The 26,903-nt window shown below is 36.7% G+C and overlaps 4 protein-coding genes across 7 annotated transcripts; 2 read left to right on the top strand and 2 right to left on the bottom strand.

Moving 5' to 3' along the window:
* LOC137012853 (nuclear factor 7, brain-like) lies at positions 1-4,376 on the top strand. The gene is made up of 6 exons (XM_067376326.1): positions 1-406; positions 1,501-1,596; positions 1,694-1,924; positions 3,211-3,233; positions 3,303-3,421; positions 3,500-4,376. The coding sequence occupies exons 1-6, from the start codon at positions 32-34 to the stop codon at positions 4,045-4,047; spliced, it is 1,392 nt and encodes a 463-aa protein (XP_067232427.1). The 5' UTR covers positions 1-31; the 3' UTR covers positions 4,048-4,376.
* Positions 4,377-5,139: 763 nt separating this feature from the next.
* Positions 5,140-11,924, top strand: rexo4 (REX4 homolog, 3'-5' exonuclease). Its single transcript, XM_067375994.1, has 8 exons — positions 5,140-5,678; positions 5,776-6,080; positions 7,957-8,109; positions 8,201-8,394; positions 10,621-10,709; positions 10,917-10,991; positions 11,070-11,144; positions 11,435-11,924. The coding sequence occupies exons 1-8, from the start codon at positions 5,463-5,465 to the stop codon at positions 11,570-11,572; spliced, it is 1,245 nt and encodes a 414-aa protein (XP_067232095.1). The 5' UTR covers positions 5,140-5,462; the 3' UTR covers positions 11,573-11,924.
* Positions 11,925-12,741: 817 nt separating this feature from the next.
* LOC137013150 (piggyBac transposable element-derived protein 4-like) lies at positions 12,742-14,946 on the bottom strand. The gene is made up of 2 exons (XM_067376779.1): positions 13,421-14,946; positions 12,742-13,319 (listed from the first exon to the last, which is right to left on the bottom strand). The coding sequence occupies exons 1-2, from the start codon at positions 14,678-14,680 to the stop codon at positions 12,897-12,899; spliced, it is 1,683 nt and encodes a 560-aa protein (XP_067232880.1). The 5' UTR covers positions 14,681-14,946; the 3' UTR covers positions 12,742-12,896.
* A 1,504-nt stretch (positions 14,947-16,450) lies between these two features.
* Positions 16,451-26,903, bottom strand: cacfd1 (calcium channel flower domain containing 1). Of its 4 annotated transcripts, none has more exons than XM_067376227.1 (7): positions 26,745-26,903; positions 26,306-26,540; positions 25,212-25,289; positions 22,982-23,054; positions 22,770-22,895; positions 21,655-21,762; positions 16,451-21,574 (listed from the first exon to the last, which is right to left on the bottom strand). In XM_067376227.1, exons 2-7 carry the CDS (start codon positions 26,412-26,414, stop codon positions 21,484-21,486), a joined length of 585 nt encoding a protein of 194 aa, XP_067232328.1. In that variant the 5' UTR covers positions 26,415-26,540; positions 26,745-26,903; the 3' UTR covers positions 16,451-21,483. The 4 variants fall into 4 exon arrangements, with proteins under 4 accessions (XP_067232328.1, XP_067232327.1, XP_067232326.1 ...); XM_067376226.1 differs by having other exon boundaries at positions 26,652-26,903; XM_067376225.1 differs by having other exon boundaries at positions 26,306-26,903.

The following is a 26,903-nucleotide window of genomic DNA, read 5'->3' on the forward strand; positions in this document are numbered from 1 at the left end:
TGTCTGAACAGACAGTTGGAGTTATTAAAAAATGAAAATGGAGTCTTTATCTGTGGAAGAGCTTTCTTGTCCTGTGTGCATTGAGATCTTCAAATTTCCTGTTGTTCTGTCATGCAGTCATAGTTTCTGTAAAGAGTGTCTTCAAAAGTTCTGGAGATCAAAGAAAACTCGACAGTGTCCGGTCTGCAGGAGAAGATCTTCGAAAACTGACCCTCCTAGTAATCTTGTGTTAAAAAACTTGTGTGAGTCTTTCTTGAACGTTGAGGAGGTTTGTAATTTGCACGGTGAGAAACTCAAACTCTTCTGTCTGGAGGACAGTCAGTCAGTGTGTTTAGTGTGCAGAGATTCAGACAAACATGCTCATCACCAATTCAAGCCAATCAAAGATGTTCTTCCTTCTTACAAGGTAAGAAAAAGGATCTTGTTTAAAATGCAGAACAATGCTTTGCTTTACAAACAGTAATTATAAAGCAATTCTAAATTAAAAATTAAATTGATTGAAAAAAATCTGTACAGTCTTGGCCAAAAATGGACATAAATTGCAAGTTTATTGCTTCATTTGTTGTGGCGTTGATTCACATTGATTCTATACTGAAATTATAAATAATTTCAAAAAGCTTCATTGGCCAATACTAGTCAGGTCATCTTATTGGATTATAAGAGCAGACTAATTGCTACAAAAGGAGGGAAGAAGTGCTTCAGTCAGTCATTGTGTTCTTGTGTTAGCAAAATCCTTGTATGGGTGTTTTGGACTAGGGATATCATGCAGTTGTTAAAGGGGTAATTTGAATATTATTTCAAACTTTAGTTAGTGTGTAATGTTGCTGTTTGAGCATAAACAACATCTGGAAATATTTCCTTTTAAAGAATTCACCTTTTAAATACTACGACAACGAGCTTCTTCCCGGGTTGGTGACATCACAAACCCTAAAATTTACATAAACCCCGCCCCCAAGAACACGCAACAAAGGGGATGAGGCCATGTTGGGCTGCTTTAGAGAAGAAGAAGAGTTGTTGTAGTAGAGTGTTGTTGTCATGCCGTCATTTTTGAAAGATTAACATGACGGCACATGCTAGTCGATGAGTTGAATCAACTCCACAGCAACTACATAAATTTATCCACTAACCATTCAGAAATGTCCAATTTCAATATAAAAGTTGTAACTTCTTCCTGAGTCTCTCCATCAGTGTTGACTCCGGTTTGAACAATGTAAGGCTGAACACCGTTACTGACAATCCTCATTTTGGCTGCGTGAGATTCACCAGCTTTGTTGTTGTTGAACAACCGAAGCATGATCTGTTAAAGCTCCGCCCTCTTCTGTAAAGCAGCAGCTCATTTGCATTTAAAGGGACACACCCAAATAAGGGCAAATTTGACAAGCTATAACAAATGATCTGTGGGGTATTTTGAGCTGAAACTTCACAGACACATTCTGGGGACACCAGAGACTTATATTACATCTTGTGAAAGGGGTATAATAGGTCCCCTTTAAATTCTAGGAGGAACTCTGTATCGCACTGAAGTCCTTACAAGAAAAGCTCAAAAACATGGAGGAAGTTAAAGGAGAGTGTGAGGACGCGGCTGAACACATCCAGGTGAAGATGCAGTGTTAGTAATACCTTCAGTATATTCAACACAAAATTTAACTGAATTTTTTTCCTCTGTATGTCTGTCTGTCTGTCTTTATTTTAGACTCAAGCTCAACACACAAAGCATCAGATTATTGAGGAGTTTAAGAAGCTCCATCAGTTTCTCATTGAGGAAGAAGAGGCTAAAATCACTGCACTGAGGGACGAAGAGGAGCAGAAGGTTCAGATGATGAAGGAGAACCTGGAGGAGATGAACAAACAGATCTCAGCTCTTTCAGACACAATCAAAGACATTGAGGAAGAAATGAAAGCCAAGGATGTCTTGTTTCTAAATGTGAGAACTGGATTTTTTTGTGGTAATCAGCAGATTCTTTTTACATTCATTTAAAGGTTGTTGTTTTTTTGGTCACCACTGGCCCCTGTGGTTTGATACACCATCTGAGCACTTTTCGCCTACTGTTTTTCGAAGACTATCTATTCAGACATGCTACTCTCACATACTGTATAGTAGGGAAGTATTCAATCTTGGATGCTGCATTGCACTTTGAATTTTGTTTTCAAAAGTTTGCATTTTAAGGCCCCCTAAATGCCAATTAGATTAGATTAAAGGTGCCACAGAATTGAAAATTTAATTTACCTCGGCATAGTTGAATAACAAGAGTTCAGGAAATGACATACAGTGAGTCTCAAACTCCATTATTTCCTCCTTCTTATGTAAATCTCATTTGTTTAAAAGACCTCCGAAGAACAGGCGAATCTCAACATAACACCGACTGTTACGTAACAGTCGGAATCATTAATATGTACGCCCGCAATATTTGCATATGCCAGCTCATGTTCAAGGCATTAGACAAGGGCAGAACGTCTGGATCTGTGCACAGCTGAATCATCAGACTAGGTAAGCAAGCAAGAACAATAGCGAAAAATGGCAGAGGGAGCAATAATAACTGACATATTCCATGATAACATGACATTTTTTGTGATATTTGTAAATTGTCTTTCTAAATGTTTTGTTAGCACGTTGCTAATGTACTGTTAAATGTGGTTAAAGTTACCATTGTTTATTACTGTATTCACAGAGACAAGACTGTCGTTATTTTCATTTTTAAAACACTTGCAGTCTGTATAATTCATAAACACATCTTCATTCTTTATAAATCTCTCAAACAGTGTGTAATGTTAGCTTTAGTCTGTTAGCCACGGAGCACAGCCTCAAACTCATTCAGAATCAAATGTAAACATCCAAATAAATACTATACTTACATGATCTGATGCATGCATGCAGCATGACGAACACTTTGTAAAGGTCCATTTTGAGGGTTATATTAGCTGTATGAACTTTGTTTATGCGATGTATAATAGAGTCGCGAGCTTGGGGGCGGGGAGTGCAAGGATTTAATGGGGAAGCATCCTGAATCGGTGCATATTTAATGATGCCCCAAAATAGGCAGTTACAAAAATTAATAAAAAAAAATCTATGGGGTATTTTGAGCTGAAACTTCACAGACACATTCAGGGGACACCTTAGACTTATATTACATCTTGTGAAAAAAGCATTCTAGTGCACCTTTAACAATCCTTGAGTGGAGTGATAATTATTACATTTGCACTCTTTTCCAGAACTTTAAAGCCACAATGGAAAGGTAAGTGTTCTCCCTCCTGTCGCTCTTCTATGCTTTTGAACCCAAACAAATTGCAGAATGTTCTTTCAGAGCCCAGAGCCCATATCCGAATCTACAGATGAGTTCTGGAGCTCTGATTAATGTGGCAAATCACGTGGGAAACCTGGCATTTGCAGTCTGGCTGAAGATGCGAGATATTGTCCAAAATGGTGAGTCTTTCAAATATCTTCTGGTGTTAATGACAAAGTATAAGTAGTACATCTATCTTGATTGTTTTGTCTCACCAGCTCCTGTGAATCTGGACCCCAACACTGCACATCCCGAACTCCACCTGTCTGATGATCTGACCAGTCTGACCTGGACCATGGACACTCGAGCATTTCCTGCTAATCCAGAGAGATTTGACATCTATCCATGTGTCCTGGGTTCTGAAGGCTTTAACTCGGGAACACACTGCTGGGATGTAGAGGTTGGGGAGAATATACACTGGACTCTTGGAATAACAACAGCATCAAACCAAAGGAAGGGGTTTACTTTCTTTGACAAAGATGTCTGGTGTGTGTGGTACAAAAACAAAGAATATTTCTCACATCACCAAGAGCAAACCTATACTCCCTTTAGTGTTAAAGAGAGGCTTCGGAGGGTGAGAGTTCTTCTGGACTGGGATCGAGGAAAAGTGTCATTTTCTGACCCACTAACTGACACTCATCTGTGCTCATTCACAACAACCTTTACGGAGAGAATCTTTCCGTTCTTCTCCAGTGTTTGTCTCACGTCCGGTCTGAGGATTCAGCCAGTGAAAATATTTGTAACAGACAAGCACAGTTATATATGATCCTGTATGTTCATTAAAGATTACCCAGCATGTAAAACAGTCTACAAAACTGAAAATCATCACTCTAAAAAATGCTGGGTTGGAAACAACCCAAGTTGGGTTGAAAATAGACAAACCCAGCGCTTGGGTTAAATGTTTGCCAAGCGTGCTGGGCAGTTTTATTTAACCCAACTATTGTTTAAAAATGACTATATGGCTGGCTTAAAATGAACCCAAAATATGTTGGAAATTAAAAATCAGACATATAATTACTAGAAGTAACAATAATAATCAAAAGGTGAACATTTATTAATAAGCATGTTTATTGTTTAATTATTATTCATTAAATATATTAATAAATGTTCATTTCCAACATACTTTGGGTTCATTTTAAGCATAAAGTTTTTTAAATAATAGTTGAGTTAAATAAAACTACCTAACAGGTTGGGCAAATATTTAACCCAACCGCTGGGTTAAAACAACCCAATCACTGGGTTTTTCCATTTTCAACCCAACTTGGGTTGTTTTTTTAAAGTGATGTAGCCTACATTAAAAATTGCATAATAAAGACTTTTTTTTTAAGAATCCGAAGAACAAAATTGCTTTTCTGCTTATTATAATGAATAAAAGATTAATTTAAATATTTGCTTATAATAATGACGCATCAATTTTGCAAATTATATATTTCTGGCCTTTTGCTTATTCCCTCAAAATTTTCAAATTAACTTTTAATTTAGAGCTTGAAACATTTTAATCTTTGAAGAAATTGTTTTAAAATCAAATTTTCTGAATTAGTTTTTTTTTTTTAATAACAGACAAAACTGAACGTAACATCGCTGACCAAAACAGGGGTTTTCGATCTTTTAGATGGCACTAAAATTTTTCATCTTTAAACACTCAGATTATACTGTGAAAAAAATTATATTATAAATATTATTATAATTATTATTAAAATAATATTATAATTTTCAATAATTTTAATCAAATTATTTAAGAACTGAATTAGTTCAACCTTAATATTTTTAGTATTTATTTATTTTTACACTGTTTTTTTAAAAATCAGAATACAGAGCGGAACGTTTATTCGCTTACAGTTCCTGCACGGATCGTATTGTTGTGACAGACGACAGAAAGTTCCATCAGCATGGTTGTCTCATGGTATAGTTGTGGATATTTTTTTTAGTTATATTTGCGTTGAATGCTTTTTAGATAATATATTCTCAAATAGCGATATATATGTATATATATATTTACTATTGTCTGCGCTAACATGCATGTCATAGATTTGTATTAACGATAGAAAGCTACGAAATAACACGTAAACAGCTGGTGAAATTAGTTAATGCCAGTAATTTCGTATTCAATGTAATAAAAACAGAAAAGCGGAACAACAGCTTAGTGTTTAATTACTCAGGCTACATAGATAAAACCTAAAGATGTCTAAAGTTAAGCTGAATAAACATGCTGAAAGTGCTCAGACTAATGGCCAATCAAAGCATACTAAGAAGAAGAAGAAACCTGATAGAAAGTCGTTCTTCTACCACACGAAACCAACTGTAAAGCAGAAAACAAAACCAGAAACTGTAAAGCCAATCATTAAGCCCCCCGAAGAAGCTCAGGAGTATTCTTGCAACTGGAAGAACTTACTGCAGGTAAGAGGAATTGTTTACCATGGTAAAATTATATTGAATATGCACAAGCAATTCTGAGTGAGAAATGCATCTTATTTTTTACCATGTATGTGTGTAGACGCTCACTGCAAATCCTCAAAAGAAGGATGAAGGGACAAAACAGACGAAAGATTCAAAGGATCAAGGAAAGCGGCATCAGAAAACAACGTCAGTTTCCAAAGACTCTCGTAAACCGGATAAACTCTTCAAAAAACCCTCGGAGACTGTCAAACCTGCTTCTGAGAAAGATGGAGACCGACAGAATGGAAAAGACTCTACTGGACACAAACAATTCAAAGCAGAGAAGAGAAAAAGAAGGGATGAAAAAGAGAAACCAGTGAACAAAAAGGAGAAGGTCGAGGAGGTGGAAAAGAAACCTGCAGAGTATGTGTGCATTTTATAACTTGTAGAGGGACTTTTTTTTTTTTTGTCACATATTTTAGCAATCAATGCAATATCAACTTTAAAATTGGAACACAATTTGGTGAGATATGGCTTTGATTTCTAACAATTTTAGAGTCCACATTTTTTTGTAAAATGTATATTTTGTGAAAAATATAGATTTTTAGTACAGTACATTTTCTTGACAGTAAACTTTAACTTTGTTAATTTTTGTATGTAGTTATAGAAGTTGATATACAGTGGCTTCTCCTACTGCGGCAACCATTTTTTTAGTGATATTTAGTGCCAGTTTATCAGAAAGTGACGATTTTGTTCTCGATGACTCACTGGATGGAAACACTGCTTTATTCGCAAATGTTTTATGCGATATTCCAATTTGCACTTCAGTTACTTAACAGCCATTTACAACCATTTAAAGGTGCAGGGTGTAAATTTTAGCAGCATCTAGCGGTGAGGTTGCGAATATAGAGAAGCTACGGTGGCCAACACAGGACACATATGTCGTCGTCTGAGCCAGTAGGGCTGGGTAAATAAATATTGATTTCTTGATTTTAATTGATTCTCAGTTTTATGAATCGATATTGATTATTAAATCCCAAGAATCGATTAGTCCAGTCTGTTTTCAGTTGATGATTGAGCAGAATATGTAGCGCCTCCCATCCAATAAATCACAATAATCTTTGTGCTTTGTTACTTTTGATATGAAGCAAAGTTTCAGATTTCAAATGACGTCCATCTTATTATGAGATTCAAAAAATAAATGCCGTTTTGGCGCTGTTTAATGTGACGTGACAGATCGCTTTAGAACCTCAGTTAAAGAGAAGCATGTGATCATCCTCTCCTCCGCTTTAATACAGTTACAGCGCGAAATAAACATGAATAAACATCTCAAGGCACGTTAAAATATACAGTAAAACTTACCGAAATCTGTATCATGTCTCGTGTAATTGCTCAATCAGTGTTTCAACCTCGGAAAGGCTTGTAAACAATGTCCCGTAACGTCACATTTACCTCAGAAAAACATATTCAGTGACCATAAACTCATTAGTCAGCTAGAAGAGTGAACTCTAGAAAGCAACATTCTGATAAATAAAGCTATGCACTTGCACATGTTACATATTCATTATCATTTTTAATGTGCTTCAATATTTAATGCATTTGAATGAATCAGTTATGACAGCCACGATTTAAATGTTTATATTAAAAAAAAACAAATTGGAGTAGAAATATGATTATGTAAGTCTAAACTTTATTTATAATAAAAACAAAGAGTGTAATTTAAGTGTTTGTATATAAATAAGTTAATTTAACCTATTATTATAATAGTACCTACTGACTCCCACGTGTAGTTTACAGCAGTAGTTGAGAGATTTTTTTCCTCCAGAAAATTTGCCATGTGCTGAAACTGAAATACTACATCCAAAATAATCAATATTTTGGAATCGTAATTGAACCGAACCGAAAGCATGTGAATAGTAAATCGAATCGTGAAAATTGTCAATACCCAGCCCTAGTAGCCAGTCATGCAAATGCGCTCTATAGAGCAGTTTGTCCGTTTAGGGCTACTGAAGGAACATGCCGGGCATAAAATGGCGACTTAACATGTAAGGGGACCCGCGGTGTATGAGATAGAAATGGCTTATTCTGAGGTAATAAAAACATAATGGCTCATTATGTAAGGTCTTTATACACCACTGAAAAAATAGTTATGTATATTATATTGCATTTCTGTCAATACATCCTCCTAAAATTTACACTGCACCTTTAAGTTCAGTGCATTATCATGTCTATGTTCAAAAAGGGGTTAATGCTGCTTCATTTCATATGACTGTCCTCTTTTAACTCCGTTTCTTCTTAGGCCTGATATCTGGTTTGATGACGTGGACCCTGATGACATCGAGTCTGCTGTGGGGGCAGAGGCCGCAAACATTGTACGAAAGCGGAACGGAATTCTGAAGTGCAATACAGAAGTCATGGACAAAGCGCTCGTGAAAGAGCATGGGTTTGAGGGGTGAGCAAACGCCTGAAGCTGTTGGTGTAATTAATTATTGGTGTCAGGAAGTGATGTAAACTAATCGCTGTTGTTGTCATGGTGATTTCAGATTGACCCGTGCCGTTGCCATGGACTGTGAGATGGTGGGGGTCGGATTGGATGGGGAGGAGAGCATTCTAGCACGAGTCTCGATCGTCAACCACTTTGGGAAATGCATCTATGATAAATACGTCAAACCCACGGAGAAGGTTACGGACTACCGGACAGCCGTGAGCGGCATCAGGCCAGCGGACATCGAAAAAGGTCAGGACCCCTCCTCACAGTAATAACTGCATGGATTTTCTCAATTGCATTTGAAAAATACAGTGTATTTGTTTTTTTTGTATGGAATAAGAATGGATTAAGAAACTAAAAAAGTATTTCTCGAAATTCTGACCTTTTCGAGTTGATATAATTTTGAGTTAACAGTTCTGGTGCTATTTCGTGCCATTTTGAATTTAAATCTTGCGATTCTGAATTTATATCTTGGAATTTTGTGTTAAAAATACACAATTCTGACTTTTTTCTCTCGACTTTATTCTGAATTTATATGTCGCAGTTGAGTTAATATTCTGCAGTTTTCTCAGAATTGCAAGTTTATAACAGTTCTGACTGTATTTCGCAATACTGAATTTATATATTGCAATTTTGTGTTAAAAATGCACAATTCTGACTTTTTTTTTTGAATTGTGAGTTTATAATGCAGTTCTGGACACTATTTGAATTTTGAATTTAAATCTTGCAATTCTGTATTGATGTAATGCGATTCTTAGAATTGCAAGTTTATAATGCAGTTCTGGTGCTATTTCTTGCCATTTTGAATTAAATCTCACAATTCTGAATTCATATTTCACAATTTTGGGTTAAAATCGCACAATTCTGACTTTTTTCTCAGAATTGTGAGAGAGCGAACAGTTCTGACTATCTTGCAATTCTGAATTTATAAATCGCAGTTTTGTTTTAAAATCACACAATTCTGACCTTTTTTTTTACCTCAGAAATGCGAGTGTTTAACATTTCTGCTACTATTTCTTGCCATTTTGAATTTAAATCTTGCAATTCTGAATTTATATCTTGGAATTTTGTGTTAAAATCGCACAATTCTGACTTTTCAGAATTGCAAGTTTATAACAGTTTTGACTGTATCTTCAAATTTGGGTATATAAATTCAGAATTTTGAGTTAACATTTTGCAATTTTGACTTGAGTTTATAAAGCAGTTCTGGTTCTATTTCTTGCAGTTTAGCCTATAATCTTAATTTTTTGTAAAAAAAAATTTTTGTAAAATTTCACAATTCCATATTTTTTTTTCTCATGATGCATGTTTAAATCACAATTCCGACTGTTTTTTTCTCGCAATTCCAAGTTAAAATTTTGCATTTTAGATTTTTTTTCACCTTCAGAATTCTGAGTTTACATCACAAAATTCTGAATGTATCTTGAACTAAATGCATTTTGTGATCCATACCAACTCTTTCATTCATTAAAGGTACAATATGTAAAATTTTTGCAGGAAAATATCCAAAAAACACTAGGCTAGTGTTATATATTTTGTCCAGCTGATTACAAACAATATCTCTGTTTTCAACTACTTGTAAATCATGGGAAAATTCCCATTCTAAACCGTGACACGGGGCAGTGCAGTCGCCTGTCAATGACGTCAGTTCCCTTTGTTACCGCCTTTACTGACGTAGAAGCCACATGACAACAGTGCCGTGGACAAATGCGGAGTAGTGTCTAGCGTCCAGCAAACCACTAGCTTGCTTCAAGCAGTTCCTTATTTACTACTTGCACGTTTTATGGTGGATTGTTACTTATTTATGGAACATAATTACTGTTTACCATCTGCCGCTGGTTCTGTCAACAAGTACAGCTCCCGTAAACTCATGACCGGAAAAGCGGAAGCGGCGCCGGCGACTGTGTCATAATAAAAGTCCTGCTGCTCGTGAGGCGTGTGTTGATCAATCGCTCCAGCTCCCGCAACACTCGGTCCTGCTCTGGTTCATACTACAGTAACGTTAATAATCGCATCCATGAACATGAGTTTTTCCAGACTCCAATCCCTATTCTTTTGCACCGTCCTTTGAGATGGAGACCACATGTCCCAAGTTTCCGCTCTCTTGCCGTCATCAAACTACGCCTTTGTTTTGAATAGGCTTCTAGCGACCTCTAACGGAAAAAAATATCACAAATTGTATCTTTAAATAAGGTTCACCAGGTTATTGCCTGTTTGATGGAGCAAGATGATTTCTGAATTCGGCATTCAGTATTAAACCAATAGTAAATCATGAATCCGCTAGTCTTTATTGAATGCATTTTGTGAATGTAATAAGTACCTTTGTGCATTAATATGACTACGAACTGGAATGTGCCAAAACATTTCAACGAATGATACATTTGGTGATATAGACCGATACCTTCGTCCACAAAATAAGGCTTCAATATATTTGAGATAATTTACTGTGTTTTGATCCTTCTTTGTGATTGACAGGTGAGGACTTCAAGAAAGTCCAGAAGGAAGTGGCTCAGATTCTGGAAGGAAGGATTTTAGTGGGACACGCCATTCACAATGACTTAAAGGTACAGGACTCGCAACAGAAAGGCTGCTGTCATGCTCATAGCATTCCTGTATGCTTGTGCTGAAATTTTTGACATGCATACAATGTCAGTCATATATAACGGCATATTCGTTTAAAACAGCACAAGCGTGAGTAAATAATATTTTCGGATGAGCTATTCCTTTAAACATTGTAAGATTTATTTGAAACTTCTTTGTCTTGTTTGTAGATTTTATTTTTATGTCATCCCAAGAAAATGATCAGAGACACACAGAAATACAAACCATTTAAGAAGAGAGTAAAGGTATGAATCTTAAATATATATACTATGTTAAGTGCAATCATTGACTTTAATTTATGTTAATTTTGAACATTTCCTCAGTCCGTACGTCCTGCATTGCGGGTGTTATCCAAAGAGATTCTCAGTGTTGATGTCCAGAAGGGTGAACACTCATCCGTAAGTCTCCAATGAAAATGCTATTCTCCATTATTTCAAATTACATGACTTGATTTTTATGCATCCTTGATGCATAAACATATTAATTTCTTTTAAAAAAAAAATCTTACTTGCCTCATGTTTTATCAGTTTATGTAAGCCAAAATTCCCCAAGTTTACTTGCTGTTGGTTGCAAAAAACCCTTATAATTATTACCAAGTATTCTTTAATCTTAAGTTACAGCTGGACTCAATGTAGGTTTGAACGCTGCTGTATGTGTCCTGTTGGCTGAACTCTGTTGTGTGTCACAGGTTCAGGACGCTCAGGCCACCATGAGGTTGTACACTATGGTGAAGAAGCAATGGGAGGCGGAGCTTAAAGCTGCGCGGGCGGGTAAATATCAGAAGAGTCCACGAATACCCAAAGCTCCTAAAAACAAGAGCAAATGAACTCTGATCAGCTAATAAAAACTCTTCACAGTCGTCACAAAACACAACAAACTGAAATCTGAGATCTGTGCAGTGAACTACTATAGTGACATGGATTGTTCTGGACTAACACAATCTCTTCAGTTATGTAGTGATTAGCTGTTTAATTGACTGTCTGTTGAATGTCAAGTCTGAACTTCTTATTTGAGGAATGAAACAGTCAAACTGTTCAGATTGTCAGGTTATAAGTGTTAAATGTACTATCAAGCCCTTTTTATACCAAGTAATTTAGTATCCTATATAAAATGTCAGTTTTCTCCTATTAAAGACCCGCCACTGGATGTGTTGTTGATAAATAAACATGGGAATATGATATGGATTCAGTGTATGCTTAAGTCACTTTATTTGGTAACATTATTATAGCTAACTGTATTATTTAGTAGCCAATTCAATTTAAATGCATAATTTTCCCCTGTGAGTTTCTATTAATTACTGCATTTATTTAGTTCGAGACGAGTAAAGAGCATCTGTTACATACATCATTATCTGTCTCGTCTAAGCAGCAAAAAAACTATTTTACCATAGGTAAAAAAAAAACAACTTACCTATATTAACCTTCAAATGGACCTCGTTTCCTGTTTATTAATCTGGTCTTTGGGGTCAATATGACCCCAAAATTGAAAGCATAATTGTGGAAAAAATATACATTTTCAATAATACAAATAATATATCATTTTTTTTGTTTACTTCTCATCTATGCATTAATACTGTGTTTTGGGAGATTTGAAGGACTTTTGTACCCATTTACCACAAAAATCTGCAACAACACAATTAGCTAGCACATGAAATATCATTTTTTTATGAAAAAATCACTTAAATTATTATCAAAATTTAATTTAAATTGTTTCTGGATATTCATCTAGGTGTTAGAAGTAGAATGCTGCCATCTGTTGGTTAATGAAAAACCTAAGGGGATTACAGTTTAAGCAGTAAATTGTTTTGACCAGCAGAGGGCCATTGAAAGCCATTCATTTTACTGGATGTGGTCAACTACTAATGCCACATAAGTCACACCTAAAGGAAAAAAAAACAGATTCAGACTTTAGTTGCATATTATTGAACATTTTAATGAATCAAGTGTAAAAAAAATAGAATAATTAACTTTAGAATGTAAACAAAATAAAAGAAAGTGTAAATAACCAACAGCAATATCTAGACATGAACAGAAGTAAAAGTGGACAACAAATTATTTTTGTACAATCACATTCTTAACATTGAACATAAAAGCAATAACAAACTACCAAAAATTTCTAAAATACATGGTGTAAAACACATGATAAAGTAATCATTCCACGCACTTCTGGCAAAAGAACACTGTGTGAGCAGCACAAATGGCTCTTTTGCAGATCACGCACTGCTTGTCAGTTTTTGCATCTTTAGCCCGTGGACAAACCTGACACCTTGTTCGCTTTGGTTGTGGTTCAGTGGAGGGCCCTGGAGCATTGGAAGAATCCCATTGTCGTTTTAGGATTGATGCAGATGCTGGTGCACGAGGCAGGTGTTGCCGTCGCTCCATAAGAGGGGACACCAGAGCTTTGCCCAGCTGCTCGAGAAAGATCCTCCTTTGCGTGCTCTTCCCTCTCTCCCAAGATGGATTGATTTCTCTCCACACCACGAAGGCATTTATGGCCGAGACATCAGAGATGGTAGAGAAGACAACCATTGGCCAACGATTAGTCTTACGCTTGCAGCTGTAACTTGCAACCATCTGTAATATTGCAAACACACACATATATCAGTAAATCTGCAGGCAAAAGAAATACCACTCACTATCAAAATAATGCATCAAATCATGAAATTTGTAAATACCTTGTCAAGGTTGTCAACTCCGCCTTTACAGCGGTTGTAGTCCAAGATGACCTCTGGCTTCCTGTCCTCCCGGTCACTGATTTTTGCATCCTTGTGACAGGTGCTCATGAGCAGCACATTTCTATGCCTTTTGGGGCAATATGAGACAAGACTGTGCGTCTCCGTGAATGCAAAAAGAGAGGAATGCACAGCTCTGTCTCTCGTTGTCAAAAGTGCTGATGGGAGTTCCGGCTTGTTTCTGCGAACAGTTCCGACCATGGTCATTTTTCTTTTCAGGAGCTCCTGTCCAAGGGCATAGGAAGTGAAGAAATTGTCACACGTAACAGTGTGTCCCTGGAGTCCAGTGGTCAAATCAAGGACCACACGCATGCCTTGATTTCTCTCAGGTGGTCCATCACGAGGCTTGCCGGTGTAAATCTGCATGCTCCAAGCATAGCTTGTCTTGGCATCACATGCTGCCCAGATTTTGATACCGTATTTTGCCGGCTTATTAGGCATGTACTGTTTGAACATGCAACGACCTCTGAATGACACCAGGCACTCGTCCACTGTTATGTTTGGACCAGGGTTGAACATCATTGGAAGGCGCTCCACCCATGAATTCCACAGGTCCCGAATTGGTGCCAGCTTGTCATTCTCTCGTCGGGCAGGTCTTGTGGCCTTGTCATCGAAACGGATGACTCTTGAAAAAATTTTAAATTTTTTCAGCGGCATGACTGCACCAAAAATCGCACGCCCAGTTTGAGCATCCCACAAACTTTCCAGGTTTTCATTTTTGGAGCGATAAACTCCTGCAAGAAGTATCAGACCGATATATGCTTCCATATCTGTCCAGTCCACATCCCTCCAGTCAGCTCCATAAACACGCCTTCCTTCAAGATTAGTCATCTCCACCAAGATGCTTTGGATGCATGATGGAAAAAATAATAAAAAACTGGACTTTATGTCCTCTACACGAGAACAAGCATACCTAGTTGGTCCAGGTGTCAACTTTATAACTTGTGCAGCTGGTGATCTCCCTGGCCTCTGTGGAGGTGGAATGGTAGACCAGGTTATTTGCCCATTTTTAGAAATTAAGGTTTGGTCTGCATCTGCCTCCTCAAAGTCATCCTCCGATTCCTGGTTATCCTCATCCTCTTCTTCAGGGGGATTGCAGTCCTCTGGCTCAGAGTCCTCAGGCTCAGAGTCTTCTAGGTTTTCATTTTCGCTGGAATCCAGCAGAAACTCCACGGTCTCATGAAGAGTGTACCTCTTTGCCATGCTGCCAGCACAGAATGATCCATGTGCAGGACACCAAAGGCACTCTTTTATACCTTTTGCGTGGGAACTACTTTTTTGTTTTCAAAACACAGATGCAGCCCTTACATCTCAACATAAACTTTCTCGAAGTGGAAAAGGTTATTTGTCTTTCATCTCTGTTTGATCTCTCTCTAGCTCTTTCTAAATGTGTGTGCATGCATTAGGCCGCACACACACGTGTTCTGCATGTATGGCTGATTACCTTTGCCTAATTTGAAAATGCTTTCTGTGGCAATCATACCCCTCTCTCTATACAAAGTCTATACAAATGCTCTCTGTGGCTGTCTGTGTGTGTGTGTGTGTGTGTGTGTGTGTGTGTGTGTGTGTGTGAGAGTGTGAGTGAGAGTGTGAGTGTATGAGAGAGAGATAGCATGTGTGCGTGTCTCTGTGTTTGTCTCTGTGTGTGTTTGTCTTTGTGTGTAAGTGTCTTTTTGTGTTTGTGTGTGTGTGTGTGTGAGAGAGAGAGAGAGAGTGTGTGTGTGTGTGTGTGTGTGTGTGTGTGTGTGTGTGTGTGTGTGTATGTGTGTTTGTGCGTGCATTAGGTCTCACCCCTTTATATCTTTTTTTCTGCATTTGTGACTGATTTTATTTGCCAAATTCTATACAAATGCTCTCTGTGGCAGTCATACCTGTGTGTGTTTAGGTGTGTGTATTTCTGTGTGTGTTTGTGTGAGCATGTGTTTTCCACATTGAATTTGTGCTCAAGTACCAGGCCTTCATTTCGGTGTGAAAATTTTCAGATTTATGTTGCATTTATTGTTTTTTTTTTTGACAAATTGAAAAAAAAAATTACATTTTTTGCATTTCCCATTCATTTTCAATTGGGGTCATATTGACCCCAAAGACCAGATTAATAAAAATTTTTTTTGCATACCTTCAGAACGACCGAATCAATCCCAGTTTTTTTGTGGATGTATAGCTAGACAATTCAGGAAAAGTCACAAAATTTTAATCCTCTGAGATTAAGGGAACCCTTTTTTTTAACTAATGAAATGTCCATTGGGGTCATATATACCCCAAGGTCCAATTGAGGGTTAAACCGTTTGTGCTACAGTTAAAATGTAAATTAATCGCAATCATTTCACAGCCCTTGTTTTTATCTAAAAAGATAATTGATGCTAAGAAATCCTAAAATTTGTAGTGATCATACTGATGGAGCAATTGATGAAGGTAAGTGAAAATATATGTGCAGAATTGAGAAATAGTATTTATGGAAATAAATTTTACAGGGCATTTTATGCAGACAACTCTAATAATAGTTGTATATAGAGGCATTATTGTTATTGTATATGCACCATGAGTTTGTTAATCTAAGCCATGCATGCATGAATTTAAATGCCATTGGCTAAGTGACATTTTCGGCACTCGGCATGAAGCAAAACTGGAAGTGTATATGCGTACACTTACTAATCGAAAATCCAACATGGTGCCCACTTGCAACTAGTCATAACCAATAGCAGTGAACAGTCTTTCTACATCTATAATTGAAAACGGCAGTCTTTCTATATCTTTGATATTAAGCATCTCAGCATTTCAATATTGATAAGATGAGCAGTAAATCGGCACAGCCTTTCTCATCAAATAAATCCAGCCTTGTCGAGCATAAGATACTTCTTTCAAAAACATTACAAAATCTTAATTTTTTTTTTGTGTACATCGTAATACGTAAATCACACTTTAGATCTTAAAAGTTAGCAACTCTTACACAGAAACAAGCGATGAGGTCAAAGATTTCTTTATTTAGCTCATGAAAAAAAAAACAGAAAAAGTCTCAATCTCAGACCTTTTTGTACACATCATTGCAAAGTCAATCAGTTACATGTCACTGATCCAACACATACACATACGGGACAAAATCACCGCTTAACATCTAATTACAAATTAAAGTTTAGGTTGTGCGGAACAAGTTTGGTGTTTCAAAATATCTTCCCTTCTTTCAGTCAGTAGTGTTGTGTTTGTCAGGTCACACAGAAGCCTTTAGTTATGGAGATGTCAAGACTAGACATGCATCTTGAGGACAATTTTGCTTTCAATATCATAGTGACTTGTTATAAACTCCTCTACAGATGGACTAAGGCTACTGGAGGGATTGTACCCAAAGTTAGTGATAAATAATGGTGTGTTTAAGTCTTCCTGGGAAATCTGAACCTCTTAAGTAGAGTTAATTGTAAATTATCTATTGTGATGGATCATATTCATCCGCACAGTCACACAGAGCTGAAGAACATCAAAAACAAAGTTCTTCTGCAAAAAACATGCAGTTTTGTTTTTTAACCACTAGAGGGCCAAAAGTTACATAGACAGTGTACCTTTAATTGTCATGAAAAAAAATATTGTAAAAAATGTTTTGTGGGTGATACATATTCAAGACAGATTTGCTTGACAGATTTCTGAGGAAATAAGTCAGAATTGTGAGAAATAAACTTGCAATTGCAAGAAAAAAAGAATTGTCGCAATTACCTTTTTTTTATATATATAATCTCCCAGGTGGAAACAAGGTTCCATAAGTAACAGCGTGAACTCTAAGATAAGAATGGGACAGAATGACCCTTGACCTCCAAATTATAGTTCTTTTGACTTGTCGTTTGTAACTTTGGCTTTCATACCAGTGGTCAGTGTTGAGACTGGCTCAGACAGATGCAGAAACGAGCAAACAACACGTCATCACAGCATTAACAAACTGAATCATTTCATATTCTGGAAAAGAAGCCCTTCTTCAGTGCAGCAACAGACAGATGGCTTTAGAGGAGAGTTAAGACTGAAGACGGAACGTAAACCAGTTTAAATTCATCTCGTCATTCAGAATTACATTCATACAAGCTTCTAAAGGAAACAATCAGAAACCACTTGATCAAGACACTCTTTCACCAAATACGAAATAAAGAAAGTGAGCAGTGCGCGTAGCAAAATTACATTCCACTATTTCTTATGAACACCAAACATGCTGCAGCAAAGGATTCTAGGTAAAGGCCAGTTAGCAGAGGCATACAAAACACACAAACATACTAGTTTTTATCCTTGCAGTGGCCGTAAACACAACTGTAATCGCTTGTTTTTTTTACCAAGCTTACGGGTTAAAATACAAGTTTGTTCACTCTTTTAAAGGATTAGGGGCCATTCACACAGAACGCATTTTTTACAGTTAAAAGTTGAACAACTTGAGGACAGTGACGTTGTTTATCAGGATGTTTGCCAAGGGGGGGCATTGGGGGACAGCACCCCCCCCCCCAGATGACACAACGTACCCCCCAATCGTATGGTCATTCAGCAAATTTACAATTGAAAGCAAAAACCTTATTTCTGTGGATTTTGCAATTCATATTTCATAATGAAGCATCTCTTTACAACATGTTTTTGCAGCATTGAGCATTGTAGCCAATCACAAACATATCTGTTGATTTCTTGAACGCAATGACCAATCAGAGTTAGCATTGGTGTTTTGAGCAGTCGGCTTCATTTATTGTAACAGAACTGCTCGAGATCGAGATGAACTAAGGGTGCGTTCACACTTGTCATGTTTGGTTCGATTAAAACAAACCCTGGTGCGATTGCTCGGTTAGTGCGGTTCATCTGAACATATGTGAACGCTGACACCCGAACCCTGGTGTGCACCAAACAAGCAGACCGAGACCGCTGAAAAGATGGGTCTCGGTCCGCTTCCAAATGAACTCTTGTGCGGTTCGAATGATATATGAACGCAACACGGACCAAAGACAGGAAGACGAGACCCTAAAATGGACAGAATCCTCACGCATGTCGGTTTTTCTCATCATAGACGCAAGTTTGCCCATGACAGGCATAAGACGCGCGTCTTCATGCAGCAGATCGTTTGTGTGTTTTGACTACTTTACACATTTTATAAGCTCTTCACGAGTTTCTAGCTTGCCAAAATACCATCACATGCAGGCCACGCACCGCACACACACAACAAGCCCATTTACCTCAGCACACAGCATTGCTTTGGATTTTCGGTATCCGTCTCAAAATACGTCATAAAATCCGACCAATCACATTGTGAATGTATCCCTATGCCTTAAGGTTCAGTATCTTTTGGTCCGGTGATAAAATTGCCAATCTGAACGTAATCGGACCAGGACTTAATGTTTTTTTTTTTCTGCTTTGGTCCGGACCAAATGAACCAAACGAACCGAACTACAAGTGTGAACGCACCTTAAGATGAGTGATTATAAATGAAGCGCTCTTTGCACGCTTTCTGAGATGCCAAATCCTGCATACAGTATGTAATTTGTTCAAATGAACAGTGGTTTGTAAACGTAGATGCTTTATTAACAAAATTTATCAGCAGTGTTTGGATATGTATGTTGTGCTGTGACAGATTTCTCAAATATTTTCAAGTTAATATTAAAATGTGTTTAAGACTTTCCCTGGAGTTGATTCGCCCTCCGCCTATGATCAGAAAATTCATATTTAACGCATTATTACAAAACGGTACTTGAAACATAATCATAAATATTTATAAATGACTATCACTCGGAGACCCACCACCTTCAACTATTTTAAAGTCTTTGTTACACATCAATATTTTATCTGGTAGTGATGGGCGCTTTCGAAACACTGCTTCATGAAGCTTTGAAACCTTTCACACGGGGCGCCGGCGTTAACGCTTCTCGTTTACTTTGAATGGGTGACGTCATGCGTTGCCGAACTGAATTGTGGGTTCCGTCGCGTCGCTTCACTCGCGTTGCAAGCGGCAGAAGTTGAAGATTTCTCAACTTTTCAAGCGCCAACGCAGGCGTCATCCAATCAGATCGCCCTATGCAAATACCATAGAGCAGTCGCAGCCAACTGCGTTCATGCAACACCGGAAAGTAATGTGATTGGCTGTAATCACTATAACGGTTGCGTCAGCACAAGCTTCAGACACGCCCTCCGTCAAGCGTTGACGCTGACGCCCCGTGTGAATGCAGCGTTACAAATCTTTTGTTTCGAATCAGTGGTTCGGAGCGTTTCAAATTGTCAAAGTCACGTGATTTCAGTAAATGAGGCTTTGTTACATCATGACTATTTCGAAATTTCACTGGGGGCGATCTCTGTGAACCCATGAATCATGCCGTTTCACTGAAATCGCCCCCCAGCTGCGAATCATTGAACAAGTGTCTGTCTATTACCTGAGGATTAAGTGTCTATTACCTGATCTCTGAAGGGTTTTACACATTTGTAGACGTCTTAATGAGGTATTTGTATAATTTAAAGGAATAATAGTAGTTAGTAGTCTCTGTTTAACTTACCCATCCATAGAATAAACAAAACAAGCCCTACAATTTGATATTAAAAGAATATATTTTATACAGACACTTAATATTTAATGGTATTAGATGATTAGTTAATTACATACTTTCTATAAAACATTTGCAATAGGTTTGTAAAAGCTGTTTTTATGCATATTTGGCATGAGTTTTTGTTGCATTTACACTGTTTTGACCAGCAGGCGTCACTCAGCATGTGGTGTTTCGAACGCTTCGAAACAGTGAATCATTTCGCAAAGCAGTTGGTTCAATTGACCCTTTGCCGGGAGTTTGATTGACAAGCGATCTAACCAATCATAACACCGAATCCGCAATTTTGTCCGACAAAGCAGTTAGGAGTTAGAAGATTAACCTTGGTGGACTTGAACTTGAAAAATGGTGTGTACTGACGTCTTTCTGCGTTTGAAACAATATTCCTTCTGATGTTCATTCATGTTTATTTGATGCTATAAATTAACTAGTAGGAAGAGATAATCAGTTCACGAGCCTCTTGAGCTGAGGTGCTACAGCGATCTGTCACGACACATTAAAGAGCCACAAAACGTTTTTTATTGTTCAAAGTTCTTAAAAGATTACGCAATTTGAAAGCTGGGGCTTTGTTTAATATCATCCGTCGACATGTTGTCAGTGTCCTCTTTGCTCCGTCATGTATTTTTCGCTCTGTGTGGCGTGACAGCGCTATGGCTTGTCGGACAAAGCAACAGTAACTAAGAAGGGTGGGTCTTTGCGAAGGGTCAATTGACTTTTCAAAGCTTTGTTTCTCCCATCACTACTATTTGGTATTGTTTTTATCACTGTGTTGTCGGAGCAACACGGACCTTTTGAGTTAATTTTTTGGTGTTAATATAGAACTTGGTCTATTTCAATAATAATACGGGATGTTATCGTTTTAGTGAAAGTCTATTTCTCAGATTTTTAAAAATCTGTGCCCCATTGTCAAAAACATCCATCTAGCACATTTATGTAGAAAAATGATGGAAAAGTTGCACAGTGGAACGTAAAAACACATTCTGTGTGAACCAGCCCTTATCCTTTTTTCTAATCTACAGAACAAAGAATTCTAGGAGGGGGGAATGGCTAAAATTCCATTTCCCTGTGCTGGTTTTGAGGTGGCTTGATACAAAAGACGAAGAAAGAGACGGTAGCTGAAGATAATGCATTCATCCAGCTCTGGGTTTGGTAAAATGAAATGTAAATGAAAACATGTCAGTTTTTATAAAGCGAGAAAAAATTAAATTAAATGCATTTAAATAATAACTGTGCATGAGAGCGCAAATGAAAATATTAACTTAAAACCCATTTTATTAAATAAATCCTACACAAACAAACCATAAAAATGATTTCCACTGATTGACTCGTCTGTCAGTCGTCAAAGGTTAGCTTAAATGCATCCCAACAAACCGTGAAACACCTCAGTCAGGTAATGCATCTTATTGTTAAAGGAAAACAAGAGGGAAAGGACGCAATGAGGTGGTGAAGGAGGTGGAGAGAAGAGATTCACGGCACAGAACCATCTGTCGTTCCTGTCAGTTTCTCTTCGTCGCCCTGTTTTTGGTGCTGCAATCGAGCGTAGCTCACCGCGTCACCTCTGAAAAAGGCGATAAAGGCAATAAATTCAAAATGTATTATGAAGTTACTCTGTGCAAGCAAATGCGACAATGCACTCACTTCTTCCCAAGCGAGGCGAGTCCGTACAGCACTCCAGTAGCAAAAGCAATGGCATTGCCAAACAGAGTTGTTATGGAAAACTTCAGAAAGACGGGAAACAGCGCCATCCTGAGGGAAGGAAGTGATATCAACGTTACTTCTGATCATAAAACAACAAAAAAATTATTTTATAAATACAATGCCATTTAAAAGTTTAAAGGTTATTTCTTTTTTTTTAAATTGCACTTGATACTTTTATTCAGCAAGGATGCATTAAATTGATCAAAATTGACAGTAAAGACATTTATAATGTTATAAAAGATATTTCAAATAAATTGTTCTTTTGAACTTTCTATTCATCAAAGAATCCTAAAAAAAAGCAGCACAACTGTTTTAAACATTGATAATAATAATAATAATAATAAATGTTTCTTGAGCAGCAAATCAGCATATTAGAATGATTTCTGAAGGATCATGTGACGCTGAAGACTGGAGTAATGATGCTGAAAATGTAGCTTTGAATCACAGGAATAAATTACATTTTAACATATATTTAAATAGAAAATAGTTATATAAAATTTTTAAATTTCACAATATTACTGTTTTTACTGTATTTCTTATCAAATAAATGCAGCCTTGATGAGCAGAAGAGACTTCTTTCAAAAACAAAAAAAAAATCGGTAGTGTACACTATAGTTCATATTAAATTCATGTTTGTTTATAATACATTTACTAACATTAGTTTATGCAACTTCTAATGTAGCAGTAGGCTATAAGCAGAAATTAATATTTAGATTAATAAACGCTGTAAAAGTTGTGTTAATTTTAATCTTAAATATTTACTAATCATTAATTAATGATGAATTTATTTCACCATTTTACACACTTCATTTGGGTGCTTTTACATTTGCACACCAGAAACCAATCCTTCTAGTGAATTGATTTAGACAGTTACATTTGTTAGAGTACAAAATATCTCTTAAAAGACAAAAAAAAAAAAAAAAAGTGGACAATTCAGCTTTTGGAGTTGTCACGTTCCCCCTGGAGGAAGACCATTTGTTTCGTAGTAAATATTTATTAGTTCCACAGTAACATTTACTGGCCAATGAAGTTAACAGCTGTAGAGTTGCACTTACCCGCAGTAAAACAGGGCTTTCTGCCAGGGCTTCAGGCGGTCAGCTCGCGCCGCAACTACATTTGCAAACTCAACGAACTGACAACAGAACGGCACCTCGCACAGGAACAACACACATGCCGTCAACCTGAAGGAAAAAAGAGATGTTTCATCTTCTGATCAGCTTCTCTACATGACTCAGTGAACACTGGGAACTAAAATGCAAGTTCTTACACCATCCAAACTCCAGCCGCGATGTTTAACGGATTCACAGTCACACAATTCCAAATGCCCATCGTTGCACATGCTAGAAAAAAAAGAGAAGAGAAGAAAAAGTCAAATTTTTTTGTAGTTCATGTAAACAAATCAAAATTGTTATCATTGGTAAAAACTTACCAACTTTTTTCTATTAACTGTTATGATAGTTGCTAATTGGTCAATTTGATGTTAAGTAATTGCCTTAGCCCAGGGTTTCCCATACTGATAATTAAATCATAAAGTTTAAAATAAATCATTTATAAAAAAATCAAAACGCTTACTAAAAAGATGAAATATATTTATTTATCTGCATGCAATTTGACAATTAACCATTAACAGAGAACTATGCAAATATGTTGCAAAATTATTGAAATATTAAGTTAAAATATTAAATCTAATACATTAGGGGTGTGCGCCATTTATCGTGTACGATAATATTGTAATTGTTTTATTAACGATATGCGAGCTGACATTATCAAGTATATCACCCACTTTGCAAACAAAAACATCTTGAGTCTAAAAGCATTCACTGTGTGATAAATCCTATTTGAATTGTAATTGTATGAGTTATATATATATTAAATTAAGTAATATCACACAAGCAAGAGCACCGTTTTCACCGAATGTCAACGCAAGAGCTCGATCACAAATGTGATATTGATTTATATACAGCAGTTCAACAAGCAAGAAGGTAATATTCAGATACATTTTAGACGCATTATTGTCTGTTTTTTTCTGTTTCGCCAAATAGTTCCAATCAAAGATGGAGCTGAACTGTTGTGCGTATCAGTATCAGAGCAACACTGTAGTTTTTTAACGAATCATTTGAGTCTATGATTCAATGACCCATTCATAAAGACAGTAATTTGCTTAGTTTCTAAATGATTCAGCCTTTTTGAACAAACTGTTTGCATAATTCAATGAATCACTCATTAAAACAGGGACTTGCTGCCACCTACTGGCGGTTTTAGTTTTTTTTTTTAATTTATCCAGACCTAAACCTATAGAAGCTTTTTTCCGCTACTAAATATAAAATAAAAAAGGTAATTGTGACTTTTTATCTCACAATTCTGACTTTTTCTCAGAACTGCGAGATTTAAACTTGCAATTGTGAGTTATAAAGTCAGAATTGTGTAATATAACATTAGAATTGCGTGTTATAAAGTCAAAATTGCAAGATATAGTCACAATTCTGATTTTTTTTCTCGCAATTGCGAGATAACTCACAAATCTGACTTTATCTCGCAACTCTGACGTTATATCTCGCAATCCTGACTTATATCTCTCAATTCTTACTTTATAACTGGCAATTCTGACTTTATATCTCGCAACTCTGACTTTATATCCCGCAATCCTGACTTCATAATGTGCAATTCTGACTTTATATCTCACAACCCTGACTTGTATCTCACAACTCTGACTTTATATCTCGCAATCCTGAATTTATATCACGCAATACTGCTTTATATCTCACAATTATAAATATTAATCATGCAATTCTGACTTTATATCTTGCAATCCTGACTTATATCTCGCAATTCTGACTTTCTCGCAATCCTGACTTCTCGCAACTCTGACTTTATATCTCGCAACCCTGACTTATATCTCGCAACTCTGACGTTATATCTCGCAATTCTGACTTTATATCTCGCAATTCTGACTTTATATCTTACAATCCTGACTTACATCTCGCAATTCTGACTTATCTCGCAACTCTGACTTTATAACTTGCAATTCTGAATTTATATCACGCAATACTGCTTTATATCTCACAATTATAAATATTAATCATGCAATTCTGACTTTTTATTGCAATTCTGAGAAAAAAAAAAGTTGTGAATTAACAAAAAAAAAATTGTGAAATAAAGTCGCAGTTACCTTTTTTATTTCATGGCGGAAACAAGTTTCCATAAACCAGCCAAGGCAGCAGCACAAAAATACAATCAGCAAAATATTGTTTAATTATAGTTACCGAAAAAATCCCAAACGTTTTGAGATATCAATTTATGTCAATATTGCACACCCATATAATACATACGTACATAACAAATACATAAATAAATATTATATAAATATTTTCCTCAAAAAAGGGGTTGTAGTAAGTATATAAAGAAAGGAACATGCACATTTGTTTAATGGCTGCTTCAGGAACCTGTAATACTTTGTTCAGAAACAGAACGTGTTCAAAAACACAGGAAAGACAGACGTTTGGTGCAGAGCAGCTGCTTGGCTGGATGAAACAAGCTTTTGTTGGGTTTGAATGATGAACAGCTGTTTCTGTCATCTGTGCCTCAGCATATGTAGAGAAAAAGAGAGAACTATTGAAGCCGACTGATCACACACATACGTTTCCTTGTTTTATGAGGTATAGACACAATGTTTATTCTGTACAAACTGTATATTTTATCCCCTAACCCTAAACACAACCCTCACAGAAAACTAATTTAAGCGTTTTCCACATGGGGACCAAAAAGATTTCCATTTTGGCTGTTAAATGTTAGGATGGGGGTCGCTTGCACGAGGATAATCATATTCGGTGGTCAGTGGCCTCTAAAAGATTCTATGCACTACTTAGAGAGATATTGGTTCGTAACACGTAGTAATCCCTAACAAAACCTGACAGAACAAAAGGATATGAAAGAAAAGAGCAAGAGAAGAGAAAGTTGCAGTTGCTATGACACCTGGGTTGTTACCATGACAGTGTCCATAAAAAGGCCTTGTACAAACCACCACAGCTTATGCACAATAATCGCATCTAACATAAAAGTTTGTTAAAATATGTATGCATATATATATATATATATATATATATATATATATATATATATATATATATATATATATATATATCTGTGTGTATCAAAATAATTTGTATATCAAAATAAAAAGTGCTTTCAAATCGATTTTTAGTTTTGATTTTCAAATTTCGAGAATGTGCAAAAATTGCATGCATATAATATATGTATGTATGTATTTGTATGTATATGCAAACTTTTATGTTAGATGCAATTAATTATGTATCTTGATCGATTTGACGGCACTAAATAAAATATGATGTTTGCAGTGACTTGACAGCACTATTTTGTTTTTACTTTGATATGCCATAATCAAGGATGTGAAACCACCATAAGTTCAGCACAGGACGTGATTGTGTTGGGTGTAAGACAGTATCCTTGTTGAAAAGGTTTCAAATACCAACACAAATGGATACACCTGTCTATCAGGAGCCAGTGTTTGCAGAAAGACTCAAGTTATTCTGCATTAAACATCCATATGGACACAATCACGTGTGATACTTACATATGCCACCCAGGACACCAGCCAGTTTGCAGATCCAGCGGTACCACCAGGACATGCCATCCTCATCAGTGCTGGTTTTGGTTGGAGCTGCCGCTTCCTCTGAGCTCATTTTCCACCGTTAAATTATTCAGACTCCCAGTGTCTCACTTACAACTCACCGGCACCTGCAGTACCGCCGGCGGCCTGAGGGCGTCGCTTTTTCCCCGACGAGGAGAATGGCTGGAAATATAGCTGACTGTAATATCAGCCAAACAAACAAATTGCGTAATAAAGTTATCAAACAATCGGCAGCCAATAATATCACTGAAAAGTTTCGGTTTTAAATTTGTTCTGGATAAAAAAATACCGCTGAAAGGACGCTGATGCGGCGTTATTTATCTAGTCTTGCTATGGTGTTATAGAGGCTGAAGGCACAAACACATCAAGATATAATCCAAACCTCTAAAAATCGCAGTCGAATTCCGTCTACTTTAAAAAATCTCGAGTTAAAAAGTTTCGCTGAATCGGTGTCCTCAGAATAAAATAATCATCGGTGTAATGCCACTTTTATTGTAGGGCTTTTTGTCCTCTTGTCTGGAGGTTCCCTTGTCTTCGTTGC

Source organism: Chanodichthys erythropterus, chromosome 22 (assembly GCF_024489055.1).
Source record: "Chanodichthys erythropterus isolate Z2021 chromosome 22, ASM2448905v1, whole genome shotgun sequence".
Taxonomy (NCBI): Eukaryota; Metazoa; Chordata; class Actinopteri; order Cypriniformes; family Xenocyprididae; genus Chanodichthys; species Chanodichthys erythropterus.

What these genes read in the sequence shown, in the direction of transcription:
- LOC137012853 (XM_067376326.1), top strand. Translation starts at nt 32, where the DNA reads ATGAAAATGGAGTCTTTATCTGTGGAAGAGCTTTCTTGTCCTGTGTGC. An exon ending in AGGATGTCTTGTTTCTAAAT is followed by an intron (nt 1,925 to 3,210) that starts GTGAGAACTGGA and finishes ACTCTTTTCCAG; the next exon opens with AACTTTAAAGCCACAATGGA. An exon ending in GCGAGATATTGTCCAAAATG is followed by an intron (nt 3,422 to 3,499) that starts GTGAGTCTTTCA and finishes TTGTCTCACCAG; the next exon opens with CTCCTGTGAATCTGGACCCC.
- rexo4 (XM_067375994.1), top strand. Translation starts at nt 5,463, where the DNA reads ATGTCTAAAGTTAAGCTGAATAAACATGCTGAAAGTGCTCAGACTAAT. An exon ending in GTGGAAAAGAAACCTGCAGA is followed by an intron (nt 6,081 to 7,956) that starts GTATGTGTGCAT and finishes GTTTCTTCTTAG; the next exon opens with GCCTGATATCTGGTTTGATG. An exon ending in CATTTAAGAAGAGAGTAAAG is followed by an intron (nt 10,992 to 11,069) that starts GTATGAATCTTA and finishes ACATTTCCTCAG; the next exon opens with TCCGTACGTCCTGCATTGCG.
- LOC137013150 (XM_067376779.1), bottom strand. Translation starts at nt 14,680, where the DNA reads ATGGCAAAGAGGTACACTCTTCATGAGACCGTGGAGTTTCTGCTGGAT. An exon ending in GAGTTGACAACCTTGACAAG is followed by an intron (nt 13,320 to 13,420) that starts GTATTTACAAAT and finishes GCAATATTACAG; the next exon opens with ATGGTTGCAAGTTACAGCTG.
- cacfd1 (XM_067376227.1), bottom strand. Translation starts at nt 26,414, where the DNA reads ATGAGCTCAGAGGAAGCGGCAGCTCCAACCAAAACCAGCACTGATGAG. An exon ending in TGGTGTCCTGGGTGGCATAT is followed by an intron (nt 25,290 to 26,305) that starts GTAAGTATCACA and finishes GCTGAGGCACAG; the next exon opens with ATGACAGAAACAGCTGTTCA. An exon ending in GCAGCTGCTCTGCACCAAAC is followed by an intron (nt 23,055 to 25,211) that starts GTCTGTCTTTCC and finishes TTTTTTTTCTAG; the next exon opens with CATGTGCAACGATGGGCATT.